We start from the raw sequence: 19,419 nt of genomic DNA on the forward strand, positions 1-19,419 counted from the left end.
AGTTTTACTTCGGCATCGGATCGAAGTGTAGCACCGCTCGAGGTAAATTAAAATTGTTTTTATAATAACATTAAGGTAAGGCATTTATCCGTGTGATGAGCATGGATATTTGTTCCTGAGTCATGGGTGTTTTCTATGTATTTAAGTATTTATAAATATTTATATATTATATATATCGTTGTCTAAGTACCCTCAACATAAGCCTTATTGAGCTTACTGTGGGACTTAGTCAATTTGTGTAATAATGTCCTATAATATAATATATAATATAATATTAGTATAATTATACAAGGTAAGATGTCATACCTTCAAAGAAATTTGATGTGGTGACATTTTAACGCTCTGTCACTAGTGTCACTACAGTTTGTGCAGAGTTAGCTTCCGACTCTAGTATCATTATGATACCATCACGGTGATCTGACGATGTATTTCCATTTGTTCCCGCCGGGCACAGATGGGAATAGGCGCATACTCGGAATATGTGTGACAGACTTCACAGACTGAGAGGACATTCTCTGAAGCTGACACGGACGCAGAGTAGTAGCAACCCAAGACGACACTTTCTGTCTAACCGCGTAGTGAAAGTGTGGAACAGTTTTTCCGAATCCGTAATCAGTGCACCCTCAGTGAACTCTTTTAAAAACAGACTCGACAAACATTTTATAAATGGACGAAACACAAGTGCAGGACATTGATGTGCACGTATCAGCTATATAGACCAGCGGTTGAACAAAAATGGGTTTCGATAATATTAAAGTTTTTTCTTTTTTGATATGTCATTGGGAGTATGTTAAATAATACTTTGATAAAAAGTTAGAAATTTTAAGGTTGAGCTTTCGGTTATATTTAAATATTTTAATTTTTGCTAATAACTATGTAAATATAGAATTAAAGTTACAGAAAACTTTAGCATATCGAATAACACTTCAATTTATGTACAATTTTCAGTTTTTAGAAATCTGGAACAGCTGCTTTCTGGTAAACTTAAAAACATGAGTTATTTTGTAAATATAGAATTAGAGTTACTGATATTGCAAAATTACGATATTATCGATCAACTTAGTATTCTAGTAAAAAGTTAGACATGTAGACAATGTGCTTGTCTAGATATTGATTTCAGGTTAAGCAGTATAGCTGATATTGAATTAAAGTTTGTAGAGTTAATAATAATCGATCATCAACAATGATCTCAAATACTAAACAAAAATTTAGAAATATAAAATCACGGCGACATGCATTCCTTGCTTATATAAATACGTTACGTTTCAAACGCGCGGCAAGTTTGCGCGCGCCGCGCGCTGTGGCAGGAGGCAGCGAACAACGGTAGTGGGGAGCGGGGTGCCCTTGACTGCGTCTACGGTCCATCAAAAAAATTCCTAAAGCGTGTTTTAAATTAATAGCAATAGAAAATTGTTATTTTGTTGTTACTATAATAGGTATTGCCCGCGGTTTCGTTCACGTAGAATTCGTTATCGCGTTACATGAATATTATTTATTTATTTAAACTTTATTGCACAATGTCATTTGATATTTACCACTAGCTTTTCGGTGAAGGAAAACATCGTGAGGAAACCTGCACACATCTGCGAAGAAATTCAAAGGTGTATGTGAAGTCCCCAATCCGCATTGGGCTAGCGTGGGGACTATAGCCCGAGCCCTCTTGCACATGAGAGGAGGCCTGTGCCCAGCAGTGGGACGTATATAGGCTGAATTATTATTTTTATTATTGTTATCTCGTTTTATATTTTCTCGGCTTTTACCGGAGTACTGCTATGCACGGGCCAAGGCCAAGTGCATCTCAGGTAAGTTTAATATCTATTACCTCGTCATAAGGTACTTCAGGAGGAGCGTTCCTGTCCGTCATGTGGGTCTCGAAGTTTGCGGTAAGTGGTTCAGTAGTTAGCGCTATGGGAAGATTTAAGGTTGAATGGGTAGTTGATAGAGATGTTGGTCTGGTTGCAGCAACAGGAGTTTCTTGGTCAGTTTGTAAGAATTTTCTTACAATGCGGCATGTATTGAGGATGACGGCTTTCTGAACGAGATGAAATGTTTTGGGCGGTAATTTTAAGGTCCTCAGAGATTGGTGTAGCTGTTTGGGTATTACGCCTGTAGTAGATAAAACAATCGGTACTATTATCACTTTTTGCAGATGCCATATCCGAATTATTTCATCTTTCAGTTCAATGTATTTGCTAAGTTTTTCGGCTATGGTACTTTGTAAGTTATGTGTATTAGGAACGGCTATGTCTATGAGGTATCCAGTTTTGCAAGTTTTGTCTATTAGTGTGATGTCAGGTCTGTTATGATGGGTGGTTCGGTCAGTAAGGATGGTTCGGTCATAATACAGTTTGGCTGTTGAGTTTTCTAAAACACTTTCAGGTTTATATTTGTAATATGGTTCTATTTCAGTAATGAAATCTTGTTGATAGGCAAGTCTTTGGTGGATAATATTTGCAACTTGGTCATGTCTATGTTTGTAGTCGGTTTGGGCTATTATTTTACATGCACTTGTAATATGTTGTATGGTTTCCGGACAGCTATTGCATTTTCTACATCTATCATTATTCAGAGTCTTTGTTATGTGTCGTTGGTAGTTTCTTGTCTCTATTACCTGATCTTGTATCGCCATCATGAAGCCTTCAGTCTCCGGGAACAGCTCGCCACGACTCAGCCATGCGTTCGACGCCTCCTTGTCGACATTAGGTTGGCATAAGTCTTGATGATGTCTGCCGTGGAGAGACTTTCTAGCCCATTCGGCGTGTTTAGTTTTGTCGTCTGTCAGGTATTCATTTTTTTGTGTTATGGCATCTTGTAGATTAAGTGGTGTCAGTTTACGGTCATTGTGTGTTGTTGCTTTGTGCAGTGCAGAAGATTCGGACTTGGCGTAGAAATACTGTCTTAGAGCTGTGATTTGTCTGTTATGTAGGTTTGTTATGTCAATGATACCTCTCCCTCCTTCTTTTCTTGGTAGTGTCAGTCTCTGTATACATGACCTAGGGTGATGTTTACGGAACTTGGTCATCGTCGTGTTAATTGTGCGTTGCAGTGCTTTGAGGTCGGACTTGGTCCAGTTTATTACACCGAAAGAGTATGTGAGAACGGGTATGGCGAATGTATTTATGGCTTTTACAGTATTACGGGAATAAAGTTGTGATTTGAGAATTGCGTTTAACCTGCGTCGGAACTGTTGTTTTAGTTTTTCTTTTGTCTCTTTGTATTGTATTTGGAGTAATTGGTTGTATCCTAAATATTTATAAGTCTCTTTTTCGTCAAGTGGTTCAATCAATTCACCTGATCCTAATGTGTAGTTGTGTTGGTATATTCGTCCATCTTTAACAGAGTTAGTTTTGCATTTGTCTATTCCGAATTCCATTCTTATGTCATTACTAAATCTTTCTGTCATGTCAGTCAGTTGATAAAGGTCAGTTTCATTGTCAGCATACAGTTTGATGTCGTCCATGTAAAGTAAATGTTTTATGTTCTCAGTTTGTCTATCAATGTCTGTGTAATGTAGGTGGTATCCTGCTGTTGTTGAATTTAAAGTATTGGAGAGTGGGTTCAAAGCTAAACAAAACCATAGAGGGCTTAGGGAATCACCCTGAAATATACCTCTTTGTATTTTAATTGGTTCAGTTTCTATCACAGTGGCAAGAGTAGTGAGTTTGAGGCGGGTGGTCCAGGTGTTCATTGCAGTTTTTAAGAGGTTGATTATTTTCGGATGTATTTTATATATCTCTAGGACTTGTACCAGCCACGAATGGGGAACGGAATCGTATGCTTTTTTGTAATCGATATACATGGAGTACATATCAGTTTTGTTTTTACTAGCATGTCTCATGATTACAGCGTCTATGGTCAGTTGTTCCTTGCAACCCTGGCTGAATTTGCGGCAACCCTTCTGTTGTTCGGCCAGGATGTTATTATCGTCAACGTGTTTATATATTAATTCAGAGATGCAGGCTGTTAAAATCTTATAGAACGTTTACAAACATGTAATGGGTCTGTATTTAGATGGGTTGGTAAGGTCGTCGTGGTCTTTCGGTATCATGAACGTAGTTCCTGAAGTCAGGTAGGCTGGTATTGTATTGGGATCATCAATAAACTTATTAAGGTAGTTGTGTAGGTAGGGGTGGGTAATCGTAAATTTCTTATACCAGTAGCTATGAATATGATCTGAGCCAGGTGCTTTCCAATTATGTAAGTTATTCAGTACTTTTTTAAACGTGTCAGTCGGAATATATTCAAAAGTCATTTCTGCTGTAGTTGTGCTATTTCTAATAGTTTCAGTCTTAATCCACTCAGCGTCTATGTTGTGATAAACTGGTTTCTCCCAAATTCCTGACCAAAAGTTCCGTAAGGCGTTTGAATCTGGTAAGTCAGTTATTGTATTATTGTTACCATTTTCTGTTGCGTTAGTAGTTGTTTGTCTAATATGTCTATAAAACTGCTTTTCATTATTATTAAATTGGCTATTTTGTTGTTTTCTAAGTGTACAAACTTTATATCTGTGTAAACGTCCTGATATTAGTGCCAGTTTTTGTTTTAGTGTGTCTAGTGTGTGTGTAAGCTGTGTGTTTGGTTGTTCGTGAACAGAATGAATTTTGTATTGCTCTATTATGTCACTTACTTGTTTTTCTAGGTTCCTACTTCTAGCCCCGTTACTGAAGTGCGTTATTCTACCTATTTTAGCTCGTATGTCTTCTAGTCGTCTCTCTAATCGCCTTTGCCATTGTGGTCTTTTGTCTCTATTTACAGAGCGAGATCGAGAGTTTTCTGTGGGTTCAAGTGATAATTTTGCCCCGTTTAGTTAGGCAGTAGTCCATGCTGCACAGTATATCGCTGTTTGAAGGGTGTTAAAGTCGGACTCTAAGTTAATGTATTGTGGTAAAGTTACGTTATTAATGTGCTGTACTATATTAGCTAGTTTTTTGGATGTTTTTTGTTTTGGAATGTACGTTCTAGATGTTGGATCGGTATCTATAAAGCAATTGAATGTTTGTCTAAACGTTTCTTCTATCAACGAATTCCTTTGAAGAGAGTGATTGTCAGGAGAAGAATCTTCTGCTATATTTAGATCTACATTTTGTAAAAACTGAGTTTCACGATTAGGTTGATAGCTAATATTGGTTGGTTCATCGTTGTTCACCTGATTAGTGGAATTATGGGTATTGAGAGATAGTTCATCAGCTACTTGTTGCTTTAGTTCAGTCAATCTGGTATCACTAATATATTTGCTGTTTATTATCACTCTCCGCTGGTCAGCTATTCGTTGTTCGCTTAAATGTGCAAGAGCGGGGAACATGTCTATAAAAGCCTCATGTAGCGGTTTTCGATATGAAGTTCTGTTATTGCACAAACAAAAAAAACACAAATGGCGGACTTAATGCCAAAAGGCATTCTCTACCAGTCAACCATTGGGTCAAATAGAGACAAAAAAAACACATTCTCATACAGATGACCGGGTGGGTTCCTTCTACCATTTTAAAAGCCAGTTGCAGCTTTTCTTTCCCGATTTTTTTTAGATTTTTGGACTTGGTATTTTCCTCGCGATAGTTATTTGTTTTAAGAGGAATGTTGTTGTTAACCGCTAATGCTAATATTGATAACCGATAGTTATATAGAGATACGTTATAAGGTATATGCACCCTCATGTTATTTATTTCTGATAAGAAATAAATGTAAGACAAAATTCACAGTGATACATTTCAAGTAGGTTGCCTTGTAAGATTGCGTACGGATAGTTTTTTTCTTTGTTATTTCATCGTATGATATATCACATGAAAGCTTATTTGAAAGTTGCCGTATTAAAAAAGTTGGTCCAGTTAATGGTCGCCTAGATTAACCGATTTTTATATAAAATGTAGGCAACCATGGACTGGACCAACTTGTTAATAAAAAAAGCGGCCAAGTGCGAGTCGGACTCGCGCATGAAGGGTTCCGTACCATTTAAGACGTATTAAAAAAAAATCTACTTGCTAGATCTTGTTCAACATTTTACCACTTTGGACACACATTTTACCACTTTGGAACTGTCTCTCGCGCAAACTATTCAGTTTAGAAAAAAATGATGTTAGGAATCTAAATATCATTTTTGAAGACCTATCCATAGATACCCCACACGTATGGGTTTGATGAAAAATTTTTTTTTAAAATTTATTGACGTATTAAAAAAAAACTATTCACTAGATCTCGTTCAAACCAATTTTCGGTGGAAGCTTGCATGGTAATGTATATCATATATTTTTTTTAGATTTTTCATTCTGTTATTTTAGAAGTTACAGGGGGGGGGGACACACATTTTTTCACTTTGGAAGTGTCTCTCGCGCAAACTATTCAGTTTAGAAAAAAATTATATTAGAAACCTAAATATCATTTTTGAAGACCTATCCATAGATACCCCACACGTATGGGTTTGATGAAAAAAATTTTTTTTTTTAATTTTTATGACGTATTAAAAAAAAACTACTTACTAGATCTCGTTCGAACCAATTTTCGGTGGAAGTTTGCATGGCAATGTATATCATATATTTTTTTTAGATTTTTCATTCTGTTATTTTAGAAGTTACAGGGGGGGGGGACACACATTTTTTCACTTTGGAAGTGTCTCTCGCGCAAACTATTCAGTTTAGAAAAAAATGATATTAGAAACCTAAATATCATTTTTGAAGACCTATCCATAGATACCCCACACGTATGGGTTTGATGAAAAAAAATTTTTTTTTAAATTTTTATGACGTATTAAAAAAAAAACTACTTACTAGATCTCGTTCGAACCAATTTTCGGTGGAAGTTTGCATGGCAATGTATAACATATATTTTTTTTAGATTTTTCATTCTGTTATTTTAGAAGTTACGGGGGGGGGGACACACTTTTTACCACTTTGGAAGTGTCTCTCGCGCAAACTTTTCAGTTTAGAAAAAAATGATATTAGAAACCTCAATATCATTTTTAAAGACCTATCCATAGATACCCCACACGTATGAGTTTGATGAAAAAAGATTTTTTGAGTTTCAGTTCTAAGTATGGGGAACCCCCAAAATTTATTGTTTTTTTTCTATTTTTGTGTGAACATCATAATGCGGTTCATAGAATACATCTACTTACCAAGTTTGAACAGTATAGCTTTTATAGTTTCGGAAAAAAGTGGCTGTGACAGAATCGGACAGACAGACGGACATGACGAATCTATAAGGGTTCCGTTTTTTGCCATTTGGCTACGGAACCCTAAAAAGGCAACCTAGTACAGTTAGTAATATAGTACCTGGGCGACCGAGCGTTGCTCGGTTATAACTATTTATTGTAATATGGTGGTGATAATCTACATAAACTTAAAAAGTAAAATGTGAACTGACAATTATTATTATTTACAATCGATTTTAACCTTACAGCACTTGTCACAGAGTAACGCCATCTATTGTCGATTTCTCTTATTACATAGGTAATTTTTTTTACTAAATTAAACTTGTGTAAAACGATAAAAATTAAAAAATTATATATAAACTTGAACATATAAAAAAAAAAACAAAAGTTAGTCACCGGGCGAGATTCGAACCCGTAACACTCGTTTAGCAGTCCGCGTCTTAACCCGCTGGACCAGACGGACAGTGGCCGGCAACACGAAATTAGTCACCATATTCTGCGTCGAAAGAAAAACGCATGAAAACTCGAAAACACGCGTTTTTCCAAACATAATACTAATCTAGATAGATTGTATACCCCCAAAAACCCCTATATACCAAATTTCAGCGAAATCGTTAGAGCCGTTTCCGAGATCACAGAAATATATATAATATACTGGGTGTTTCCTGTAACACGAGCAATAAATTAAACTGTAAGCTGTACTCCTCAAACTCACCAACATTTGTTCCGCAACTTTTAAAAATAACTTATGTTTTAATTTTTATTACACATTCAAGTTAATTCTAAGACGCAATGTATTGCGAATTTTGTTACGTTTAAAGCGTGACAAGCAACGTCAAACACACTGATGTCAACGTACATTGAAAATAATATTAAATGTGTATGAAAAAGATAAAATCTTAAGATTTCATAATTTAAAAAAGTTGTTAATCAAAAGTTATATCGTTTTAGGAGTACAATATATGGTTTAATTATTTGCTCGTGTTACAGGAAACACCCGGTATACAAGAATTGCTCGTTTAAAGGTATAAGATAAAAAAACTTTTCTTTTGATATATCATGTGACGTTTTCGTTTACACAGTAAAAGCACAGTGTAAAAAGTAACAGTGGGCCGACGCCTTTGATGTTTGCGTAAATGCCGACACCGCTCAAGGTCTCCGTACCTACCTAGGATTATCACAGACTTACACAACTGCCCAAAAGAGGATGGAAATGTTTTTAGTTTTCATGTTGTATGATGTATGTGTACTAATTTTACAAATGACGGTGTCGATGTGTGTAGCCGTGATATCAACCACCTTTAATTCTAAAATGGTCTCTCTTTTTGAAATCTGCACCAACAAGAACCGCCAAAATTGATGTCATTTTTGTAATTGGAACCCCGAGGAACCTCGGAGATGACACCCATATCGATTTTTAAGAAAAATTAATGTCCGCCATCTTGGATTTCAAAATAGACGTCATTTTCGTAATCGGAATCCCGAGGAACCTCGGATATGACACCCATATCGACGTTTAAGAAAAAATAATTTCCGCCATCTTGGATTTCAAAATGAACGTCATTTTCGTAATCGGATCCCCGAGGAACCTCGGAGATGACACCCATATCGATTTTTAAGAAAAATTAATGTCTGCCATCTTGGATTTCAAAATGAACGTCATTTTCGTAATCGGAACCCCGAGGAACCTCGGAGATGACACCCATATCGATTTTTAAGAAAAATTAATGTCCGCCATCTTGGATTTCAAAATAGACGTCATTTTCGTAATCGGAATCCCGAGGAACCTCGGATATGACACCCATATCGACTTAAGAAAAAATAATTTCCGCCATCTTGGATTTCAAAATGAACGTCATTTTCATAATCGGATCCCCGAGGAACCTCGGAGATGACACCCATATAGATTTTTAAGAAAAAATAATGTTCGCCATCTTGGATTGCAAAATGGACGTCATTTTCGTAATCGGAACCTCGAAGAACCTCGGAGATGACACCCATACCGATTTTTAAGAAAAATGAATGTCCGCCATCTTGGGTTCCATAATGGATGTCATTTTCCTAATCGGCACCCTGAGGACTTTCAAAAATAATGAAAACATCAAATACTACATGATACATAATATGTATATTATACAAACAGAAGCAAGAAACAATTTCTTGCTTTTTAAAGTCTTAAACTACTCATAATTTCTTAAAATAAGTTATAAAACATGTCCGCCATTTTGAATTTGAAAATTGATATCATAATTATGATATATTTTTGTTTACACTGAGACAAATAATTAGCACATGTCGTATGAAATATTTTAATTGTGTGTTTTTTATTTATTTATTTTTATACTACGTCGGTGGCAAACAAGCATACGGCCTGCCTGATGGTAAGCAGTATCCGTAGCCTATGTACGCCTGCAACTCCAGAGGAGTTACATGCGCGTTGCCGACCCTAACACCCTCCCACCCCTCGTTGAGCTCTGGAAACCTTACTCACCGGCAGGAACACAACACTATGAGTAGGGTCTAGTGTTATTTGGCTGCGATTTTCTGTAAGGTGGAGGTACTTCCCCAGTTGGGTTCTGCTCTAGATCTGGAATGACATCCGCTGTGCTGTGCCCTACCACACAGAGCCAGATGACATTTACAATGCCCATACCTCTCTTATAATGCCTGTGCTAAAAATGTGATTGCGAACTACCTGCAATAACTATACAGTACCTGGGCGACCGAGCTTTGCTCGGTTATAACTAACTATTTATTGTAATATGGTGGTGTATAGGTGATAATCTTAACTACATTCTTTTACTAAATTAAACTTGTCTAAAACAATAAAAATTAAAAAATTATATATAAAATTGAACATATAAAAAAACAAAAGTTAGTCACCAGGCGAGATTCGAACCCGTCACACTCGTTTAGCAGTCCGCGTCTTAACCCGCGGGACCAGACGGACAGTGGCCGGCAAAACGAAATTAGCGACCATATTCTGCGTCGAAAGAAAAACGCATGAAAACTCGAAAACACGCGTTTTCCCAAACATAAGACTAATCTAGATCGATTGTTTACCCCCAAAAACCCCCATATACCAAATTTCAGCAAAATCGTTAGAGCCGTTTCCGAGATCCCGGAAATATATATATACAAGAATTGCTCGTTTAAAGGTATAAGATAATTAGGCATTAAAATACTCGTGTGATCTTTTTAAGAAACTCACTTCGTTCGTTTCCTAAGCCCACACTCGTGTATTTTAATGCCTTTTATTATGTAGCAGTAACATAAACTACTAATATATGTTGAAAGTAAGTACAGGCGGCTAACACAATGGTAACAAAAGACAAAAGTTTTGAAAATGTAATTTTCATCATCGTCACTTGGCTGTACATTTGAGGGCCTATCGCGAACCACGTTCGACGTTTTACCTCTCTGTCGCACTTGTAAATTCGTACGTAAGTATGACAGGGAGGCAACACGTCGAACGTGGTTCGCGGTAAGCCCTCTGATGCCACCTCCATTAGTCTTTTGTACGCCGGTATAGCCTTCGACTCAATGTATAATCTACACTTTTTATGGAAACGTAGTTCCTCCTTCCCGTAGAAATATTTAACTTTCCCATCACCAAGAGAGATTATTTGCTCGCAGTTATTAGCTGCTCAATTCCTCGTTTTTCTCTGTTACTAAGTCAGTACAGTACACATATCAAACATTTTTCACTCATTTTGAAGTCATAATAACTTTTATTCTATAATTAAATTCATGTAATGTCCGCATCTAATTTATGTGCACGATAAACAAACAAATGAATGATTTGAAAGAAAAGACAAACAGCGCTTGCGAAGCTGAACGGGGGGCGCGGGCGGGGCGAGGTATCTATCGCTCACTAGGTTGGCTACGATAGGCTCCCGCGCGCCGAGCCGACATGTTGACGGACCAGCGCGGCGTGGTTATGAATTTCGCGCCTTTTTAAGTTGATTTTACTATTACAATGCAAGCTACACACAGATATTTCTTACTTTCCATAAAATGGCTGCATATATTATTTTATAGTAATAGACTTATCTCTACGGACTTTAATTCAATATTAGATCTTACAGGACAAAAAACGCATATTAATTGTAAAGCACATATCCTATTTTTCTAATTTTTTGCCTTGCCTATTAACTTAAGAATTTAGATATGAATTTGTGGATTTTTCAAACTTTAATTCAATATTGACAAAATAATAAGCTAATTTGAGTTTGACAAAGTAGCACGTTGATTTTTTTTCTAAAAATTTGATAGCATAAAGCCTCATACATATTATAAAAGACGATGCTTAAATTTTGTACTTTAATTCAATATTCAAAATTCATCAATAAAAATACATAAATACCTTATTTATATCTAACGCTCGTTCTAAATTTTCTTCATATATTACAAATAAGCTTAAAAATATGTCCCATACCAGATAAACATCACTTTTCACTCTTTAGAATTATCGAAACTTATAGGGAAAAAATCCGGTCCCACTATTGGTCTATATAAGGTGCCTGTGCATTCATAAATAATATTAAAATATAAATCATTCTCACTTGTCCTTGCCTCTTGTATGGCGGCGGTCACGTGGGGCGCGGACAAATGGGTAGATGATCTGACGATGGCCAAGGAGATGTAATAAAGCAACAAAACATAATCAAATGTTGGCTTGTCCGCCATGACCGTGCACATTTGGCAAATAGACCAGTTGCTGATGTAAATTTAGGTTTTATTGGAACGAAGTTCCTTCTCGGACGGTACGGACTTGGTGGGTGGGGACTAGGCGAAAACAAGTGTAAGATTTTAACGTCACAACCCATATGGTTGCGATAGAATGCGAATGAGGAGGACGGACACGGACATGGACACGGGCACGGACACGGACACGGACATGGACACGAACATGAGCATGAACATGAACAGTCCGTCGTGACCCTTTCTTAACTTCGTTCCAACCGATGTTTCACGACACTCACGTATATTTTTTTTATAATCATTTATCAATGTCCGACTTACTCCTTGAAAAAAATTGATGTTCGTAGGTACGTTATATTAAACTCTACGCTACTCTTTTGAGTTAGGGCTCGTTGTATCGACTTGATAAATAAAATTTAAACCTTTGAATCAGATGGCACGGATCTGGCTTGTTGCATGTTTGGTGCTGGTGGCGTATCTTCAAGTGACATCTTGTGATGGCGTAAGTAATGAAAATGAATCTTTGAGTACACTGCAATAGTACCTATTAAAAATTCTGATACATAGTGGCATAAATACTTAGGTACTTGCAACGAATTGAATACATCAATCAAATGTCGCAATGTATCGAAAATCGCATGCGATTTGTTACAAGGTAAGTGGAGCAATTTAGACCTAAAAATTATCTTACATGCATTGTAAGATAATTTTTAGCAAGGCAAAAAAAGTTGAACATCCCTGCTCTAAGCAAATCTACGTAGAATCAATTAAGCTTTCAATGTAGATTTCAGTACAGTCATTCTCATTATGCAAACAACGTTGACATATATCTAAGGACGGGCCTTACGGGCAATAAGAATAGGGCCAGTACAATGGAGTCACTCACACGAATTTGTACCAATCCTGCAGTGTCACGCCACGCCACAACACACCGCATCACGCACGCGATTGGTCGCAACTAGTTGCCTTCGACTGCATGATTGGCTGGAATTCGTAAGTGACACCACTGAACTTGCACCATTCTTAGTGCCCGTAAGGTTGGTCCTTGGATATATGTCAATGGCAGCCAAATAAAAATAGGATGACTATTTTCTAGGGTAAATGTGTACAGCACTCCGAATGTTCAGAGAAAATGTCGTGCGACAGCGAAAGCTCCCAGTGTGTGGATCCGTGCCTCACACATCGAAAATGTGGAACTGCAGCTACTTGTAGTGTCGATGATGAGCATTTGGCCAAATGCCGATGCGATCCAGGTAATTTCACTTTTAGCTATCATTTTTTAGGACACTTTCGGCTGAGAAGGGCAGAGAGAGGTATATGGGGGTTGATTTGTGGGTAAGGTAAGAGAAGCAGTTCAATGATCCCCACACTAGGCCCCATCAGGGCTCCATACGTTATCTTTGCAGCAAGATAGCAGAAAGTGTCCGGCAAAATAAGATATCTAATAATCTACCCCCGGTTTGACGGGAGCAAATATGCACTTCTGATAGTGCTTAATTAATAATTAAATATCGACTTTTCTATCGACATCTATATGAAGTAATTTTTGAATGATACCTAGTACTTAATTATAAAATAAGAGCGTCAATTTAATATAAGCACTTTTCCCATTCTAATAACCCCTTTAAGAACCAATCCCCAAAGAAGCTCAAGCTAACAGTTGATGATTGAGGAGTTCCCTCGATTCCTCATGGAACCCATCGTCAGAAATCGAACTTGACAAAAATTTGTCTTGAAAATCTAATTTGCTTAACAAACACAGCGAAGAGGACAAATCGCCAAACGTGTACTATGCGTCGTTGAAGAGCTCCATTCTGATTATCATCAGCAATTCCATTTCATCAAATGCCACGTTTTTAAATGTAAATGTTTGATTTGTTAAAGAAAATACAAAAATCAGGAGTTCCCTCGATTCCTCATGGAACCCATCGTCAGAAATCGAACTTGACAAAAATTTGTCTTGAAAATCTAATTTGCTTAACAAACACAGCGAAGAGGACAAATCGCCAAACGTGTACTATGCGTCGTTGAAGAGCTCCATTCTGATTATCATCAGCAATTCCATTTCATCAAATGTCACGTTTTTAAATGTAAATGTTTGATTTGTTAAAGAAAATACAAAAATCACTATATGTATGCCTTTCACATTTGAAGAGTTCCCTCGACTCCTCATAGATCCCATCATCAGAACTGAGTTTTGGCAAAAAATATGTATGAATGTCTCGCCACTGCTGCTAACTGGTATATTTTCTTTTCTGCAGGAACTGCAGGTAACCCCTACGAGAGCTGCAGCTCCTCCACATACGATATACTCTCTGCTGGACTAGCAGGTTAGGTTAATATACTTGTTTGTGTTTACACAATGTCACGTATGAGACGCCATAGAGTATATAGAACAATAGGGTATATTATATACTGGGTGAATTTGGGTCGTGATGCCGAATGTCAAAAGTGTATTAAGAGACTGAACAAGTTTTCCCACGGTAACGACATGAAAATCGTGAAAAATATATACTTACCAACCCGTGCATGGATAGCATGGTCGCGTTTTAATCGTCTGCCACTTTATATCTACTACACAATTGTTATAACGTGATAGGCATGGTGACAGACGATAAAAATCCGTACTGCATTTCACCTACTTCGGGTCATCAAGGTGTCCATTCGATTTTTTTCGTGATTTTGTGGGTAGTCCCTTGGGGAAATTTGTTTAGTATGACCATCTCAACACATTTTTTACATTCAGGATCACTATCCCAAAATCACCCAGTAGAATAGAGTTTTCAGTTGTATCAGTCAATTTTGCGCAACTCTCCATCTACAAATCAGGGCGACGGGCAGGACCGTATTGTAAGTTTTCCGCAACCACATTGTTTAGTGCCCCGATCAAGATCAGAGTGTCCTTGGACCGTCGGAAACATGGTCATCCTCCGTGAAGTAAGCGCTTAAGAGTTAAAAAAATTGCTTTAAAGCGCCTCCCCATGTTCCTCTGAAACCCCCAGCACGTCAGCTTACTACTTTATTCTAACTGATAACACCGTGTCCGTGCCAGATGCCATCGTGGAGGACGAAGTAATGGTGAATTTAAATGAAAAAACTCAGCAGAAAGAGACGGCAACAAATGCGTGACGTTAATCAAGGCCTATTCTACGTGTAACCTCCAATGATGTTAAAAGCTTCTTAATGAGGCTTATCGTAAGTACCGTGGAGTTCGGGGCGTCATCGTCAGTATTCTTACTTAAAAGTTTATAGGGGTTATTTATAACATCTGTCCTATTTCGGGACACCTTCTGCTGGGAGAGACAAAGAAAAGTATACGTTGTTGCTCTGTTCCTCTTAGCAGCAAGGTAGCAGAACGTGTCCAGGGAAAGGATAGATCTAATAACCTACCGCAGTTGCAACGAAGTTTGGTTCACTTTTCCATGAATTATGGGGTAGTCCAATCCAATGCGACTACTCGATTATCGCAAGTTCGCGGGAATTTTACTAGTGCGAACGCGCGATAAAAAATATTTAACTCGAATAGGTGTCCTAATTGGTCGCTTGATTGTCAATTAGGACACCTATTCAAGTTCAATACATTATGTTTGATCGCGCGTTCGCATGAGTAAAATTTGTGATAATAGCGTAGTTGCGTTGTATTAGAACGACCCCCATGAGTTTATCGTGGTCACGTATGTGTGTCGTGGTTCATGGGTTTATTGCATCTCGCTTGCACCAATTTATTAATATGAGCAAAATGTACTGCGAATGAGTTTACGGGTCTGGGTAGCAACGGCTAGTCTAGCGTAAATTACTGGTATCTGCTTGTTCTGACAAAACTTTCAATTCTACACATTTTTTTTTGTCTGTTTCTGTCGCCATATATATTTTGCCCCGAATTCCGTCGCGTCTAAGATGGACCTATGAAATTTTAGCAAACCGTATTACTAAGAATGTTAATGTTGCTTTTCATCTTGGTTACCTTTGATGCGATTTTTACGTCTTTTACCAATTAAAAACAAAAAAAAAGATTTTTTACCTTAGTTTATGCCTTAATTTAAGAATGTGTTGAAATAAACATATAATGTAAAATAAACATTTATCTAAACCATTGCACAGTTATTTCAATGCATAGTTTTTTTGCCCCCTTTTTCCCAATCGACAATACATGACGCGGCGAATGATGATCCCTATGACAGGCTGTTCAATTCGCTTTTGAATGGACGTAATGAAAAAAATAATTGAAGAAATAAGTTTTCATTACTATTATTTCTCTCTACTCGTATTTTTATTACTATTTTCGTTTATTTCAAGGGTGCATTCCTGAGCTTAAATTAAGTAACTTTGTCAAAGACACCGGTATTCGAATTAACTCCATTTCGGAGATAATCAATAATTTATTTTTATCTGATAAGGCCCTTACGAGCGTGTACACTTGTTTTAGGGCCTGTTTACATATTGAGTAGTACGAGTTTATTTATACATTTGCTACTTAACCTAAGTACTATCTCGGACGTTCGATGTTCGAAATTTCATTGATATGTCACGCTTTTCAATTGTTTGATTGAGTTAAATGTAATGTCAGTGTTACAAAAAACGCTATATACAACATTAATTACTTTTTATAAAAATAATTAAAAAAAACCCAAAAACCTTTTTTTTTAAATTAACTATAGAACTACAGAAGTAAACGGAATTCAATAAAAACACGGTGTATTAAAAAATGTTATAGTACCAAAAAATAAATAAAATTATTTTCGGAAAATATTTTAATTCCTCTTTATTTCTGGTACCTAGCAACACTGCGGCGTATGCGGTATATTCGGCCACCGGGGTCACGGCGGCATAGGTCGAACTTTTCCAAGTATATGCATTTCTTACTGAAGGTTTACGGTGCCCAGCCTGCACCGCAATTACACCCTACACAGCCTTGTACACTGGCAGCCTGGGCCGCTGGAGGCCTTGGGCACTTTTCCTTAATAGGTAATAGGTAGGTAGGTAGCAGTAGCGGGGCAAGACAAAAATTTGGTGTGGGCAAGGTATATTTAGCGAGGCCCTCTGGTGGCGCAAAAAATAACTTTTACATTTATACGTTGCATCTGAGTTATACGTATTTGCCGCGCCGGCCCGAGCACTTGATCACAGAGTTTTAGAGGCCCTACCGCGAACAGCGAAGTTCGCTATATAAGTTCGGGAATCTTTCTCTGTCACTCTAATTACAGCTTAATTGGAATAAAAGAGAAAAATGTCCGTAATTCCGTGTTCGCGGTAGGGGCAGGGCAGAGCGAGATCGAGTTTTGGCGCCTTTGGTTTAAATTTTTTACCCAAATTGCAGTTAACTAAAAACCGGCCAAGAGCATATCCGGCCATGCTCAGTTTAGGGTTCCTTAGTATATTCATCCACATCCACAATAGGTTGCACGAAGGCCGAGCTTTGCATAAAACCGAAGGTTCAAGTCGTCCGATTTCATGTAAAACTGAAAACAGAGCTGCATGAGTGTTCTCCTGAGCTCTGCTGAGCTTGGAATTGATTTTATAGCGTCAATGTGATTTCAGCTTTTCTGCTGCTCGATCTTGTGCGCACTTGCTGGCATACTTCGGCCATTTCATTTCATTTTCATTTCATTTCATTTATTCATAAGCAACTTGTACATCGCATTTGAAATTATACATTAAAATAGTCTTACATAAACACAATACCCTATACACACACATATTACACGTTAATTTGCTCATCGATAACCAAAATAATTCACTAATAAAAAAAAAATATATATAACAAAATATAGAATGTCAGAACTTATAAAACTAAAAAATTAGAGAATATGTCAATTATGTCAATAATTCTAATTAAAGTGTGTATAATGTTAATCCAATAAATAATTCTAATTAGTAGGCTGACAAAATTCTTCCACTGTGTAAAAACACTTCCTTAGCAAATATGTCTTAAGTTTGGTTTTAAACCTGTTTACATTGACGATCATCTTCAATTCAACCGGTAATCTATTAAAGAGAACAATGGCCTGATAGCTTGCCGAGTGCTTAACTACTTTAAGCTTAGCCGTGATAGTTTGTGGCAAGTCTTTTCTCCTAGTAGCTAGACGGAGTTCTCTATCTTCTGTTGTCTCTATATTAAAAATAGACTTAATTCGATCTGTTAGTACCACTAAAATATACAGACTGGGAACAGTGAGAATTTCATATTCCAAGAAATAGCTCTTACATGACTCTGTCTGTGGTATTCTAGCTATCGTTCTTATTGCCCTTTTTTGAGCCACAAAAGCTGTGTGTATATTGTACTTATAACTGTTACCCCAAAACTTAATGCTATACCGTAACCTGGATTCGATCAATGCGTAGTACACAATCTTTAGTTGAGATAGCTTTGCTTCGTCTCTAAGACTCCTTAGGGCATAGCAAGCAGAACTAATAGAGTTTGCTATTGCAAGCAGTTCGTTTTTCCAATTTAGGTTATCGTCTATATTAACACCAAGAAATTTAACTGATTCCACTTGGTGGATAGCAGTTCCATTTGAAGAAATGGTTAACACTTCTTTATTTCTGGCAGTGGATCTGAAAAACAAAACATTGGTTTTCTTACAGTTTAATAATAAGTTATTAACACTGAACCAAGCATTAAAATGTTTTAAAGTTTCATTAACTCTGTCATTTAATATTGAAGTGCTTTCCGCTGATATGCTCGCGTTTGTGTCATCAGCAAAAGCTACAAGCTGAGTACATGGAAGATTATTCGTTATAAAAGTATCTAAATCATTTATAAAAAATATAAAAAAAATTGGACCTAATATGGATCCTTGTGGAACTCCTCTTGTTAGTTTAGCCATACTAGAACTGTGAACACTCTCCTCATTGTCTGATGTCTTCTTAATTTGTATGAATTGTTTCCTGTTATTTAAATAGGATTGAAAAAGTGACAACGTCCAATCTCGAATTCCATAATGTTCCAGCTTGGCGAGTAATATATTGTGATCAACTGTGTCAAAAGCTGAGCTTAAATCTAAAAACAAGGCGCCTTCAAGGCGCCTCGACTCGACTCTCTATTTTTATAACTCTTAGAAAATTAGGATTAGCATTATGATCTCGGCTCTGCAGTAACTCGGCCTTCGGTCTCGGTATGTGCATTTTGGGATTATGGTTCTGCCTCATACAAAAGCGTTAGCTTTAGCGAGCAAGAGCTTTCTAAGAAACTCAGCCTTTACCTTTTGCGTAGACAAAAATCTTGCCTTCGGATATATGCTCCGTCGGATTGACACTTAGCTTGCGTCGTGTTCGAATTTAATCTTCGTGCAGCTCGGACTTCGGCTTCGCAATCCCCGTCATGGCGCCCCAGCAACAGCACACAATTTTTACATTTTGTACATGGCGGCGTTGTGGTGAAACGTTCCATTTCGCCTTTTACACAAATGAGCATTAATTTGTCCGAACTCGCAACTCTTGCAGGTCAATTATTCGCCACACGCGCTCTTTTTTACAAATCTCTTTCACATTTACTATTTTGGCGCCCCTCTACCATTTGGCGCCTAGAGCGACCGCTCCACTCGCTCTACCCTGGGACCGGCCGCCCTGCGAAT

General features: G+C 37.4%; 1 protein-coding gene across 1 annotated transcript; it reads left to right on the plus strand.

The window, feature by feature from the left end:
- Positions 1-7: 7 nt before the first annotated feature.
- LOC133528800 (uncharacterized) lies at positions 8-15,235 on the plus strand. Its single transcript, XM_061866269.1, has 5 exons — positions 8-42; positions 12,279-12,347; positions 12,942-13,098; positions 14,107-14,175; positions 14,898-15,235. The coding sequence occupies exons 2-5, from the start codon at positions 12,279-12,281 to the stop codon at positions 14,972-14,974; spliced, it is 372 nt and encodes a 123-aa protein (XP_061722253.1). The 5' UTR covers positions 8-42; the 3' UTR covers positions 14,975-15,235.
- Positions 15,236-19,419: the final 4,184 nt, after the last annotated feature.

This window comes from Cydia pomonella, chromosome 20 (assembly GCF_033807575.1).
Source record: "Cydia pomonella isolate Wapato2018A chromosome 20, ilCydPomo1, whole genome shotgun sequence".
Taxonomy (NCBI): Eukaryota; Metazoa; Arthropoda; class Insecta; order Lepidoptera; family Tortricidae; genus Cydia; species Cydia pomonella.

Bases quoted from the DNA above. Each gene is read 5' to 3' on its own strand.
- LOC133528800 (XM_061866269.1), top strand. From the start codon at position 12,279: ATGGCACGGATCTGGCTTGTTGCATGTTTGGTGCTGGTGGCGTATCTT. The intron at 12,348-12,941 runs GTAAGTAATGAA...ACTATTTTCTAG, and splicing joins AAGTGACATCTTGTGATGGC to GGTAAATGTGTACAGCACTC. The intron at 13,099-14,106 runs GTAATTTCACTT...TCTTTTCTGCAG, and splicing joins CAAATGCCGATGCGATCCAG to GAACTGCAGGTAACCCCTAC.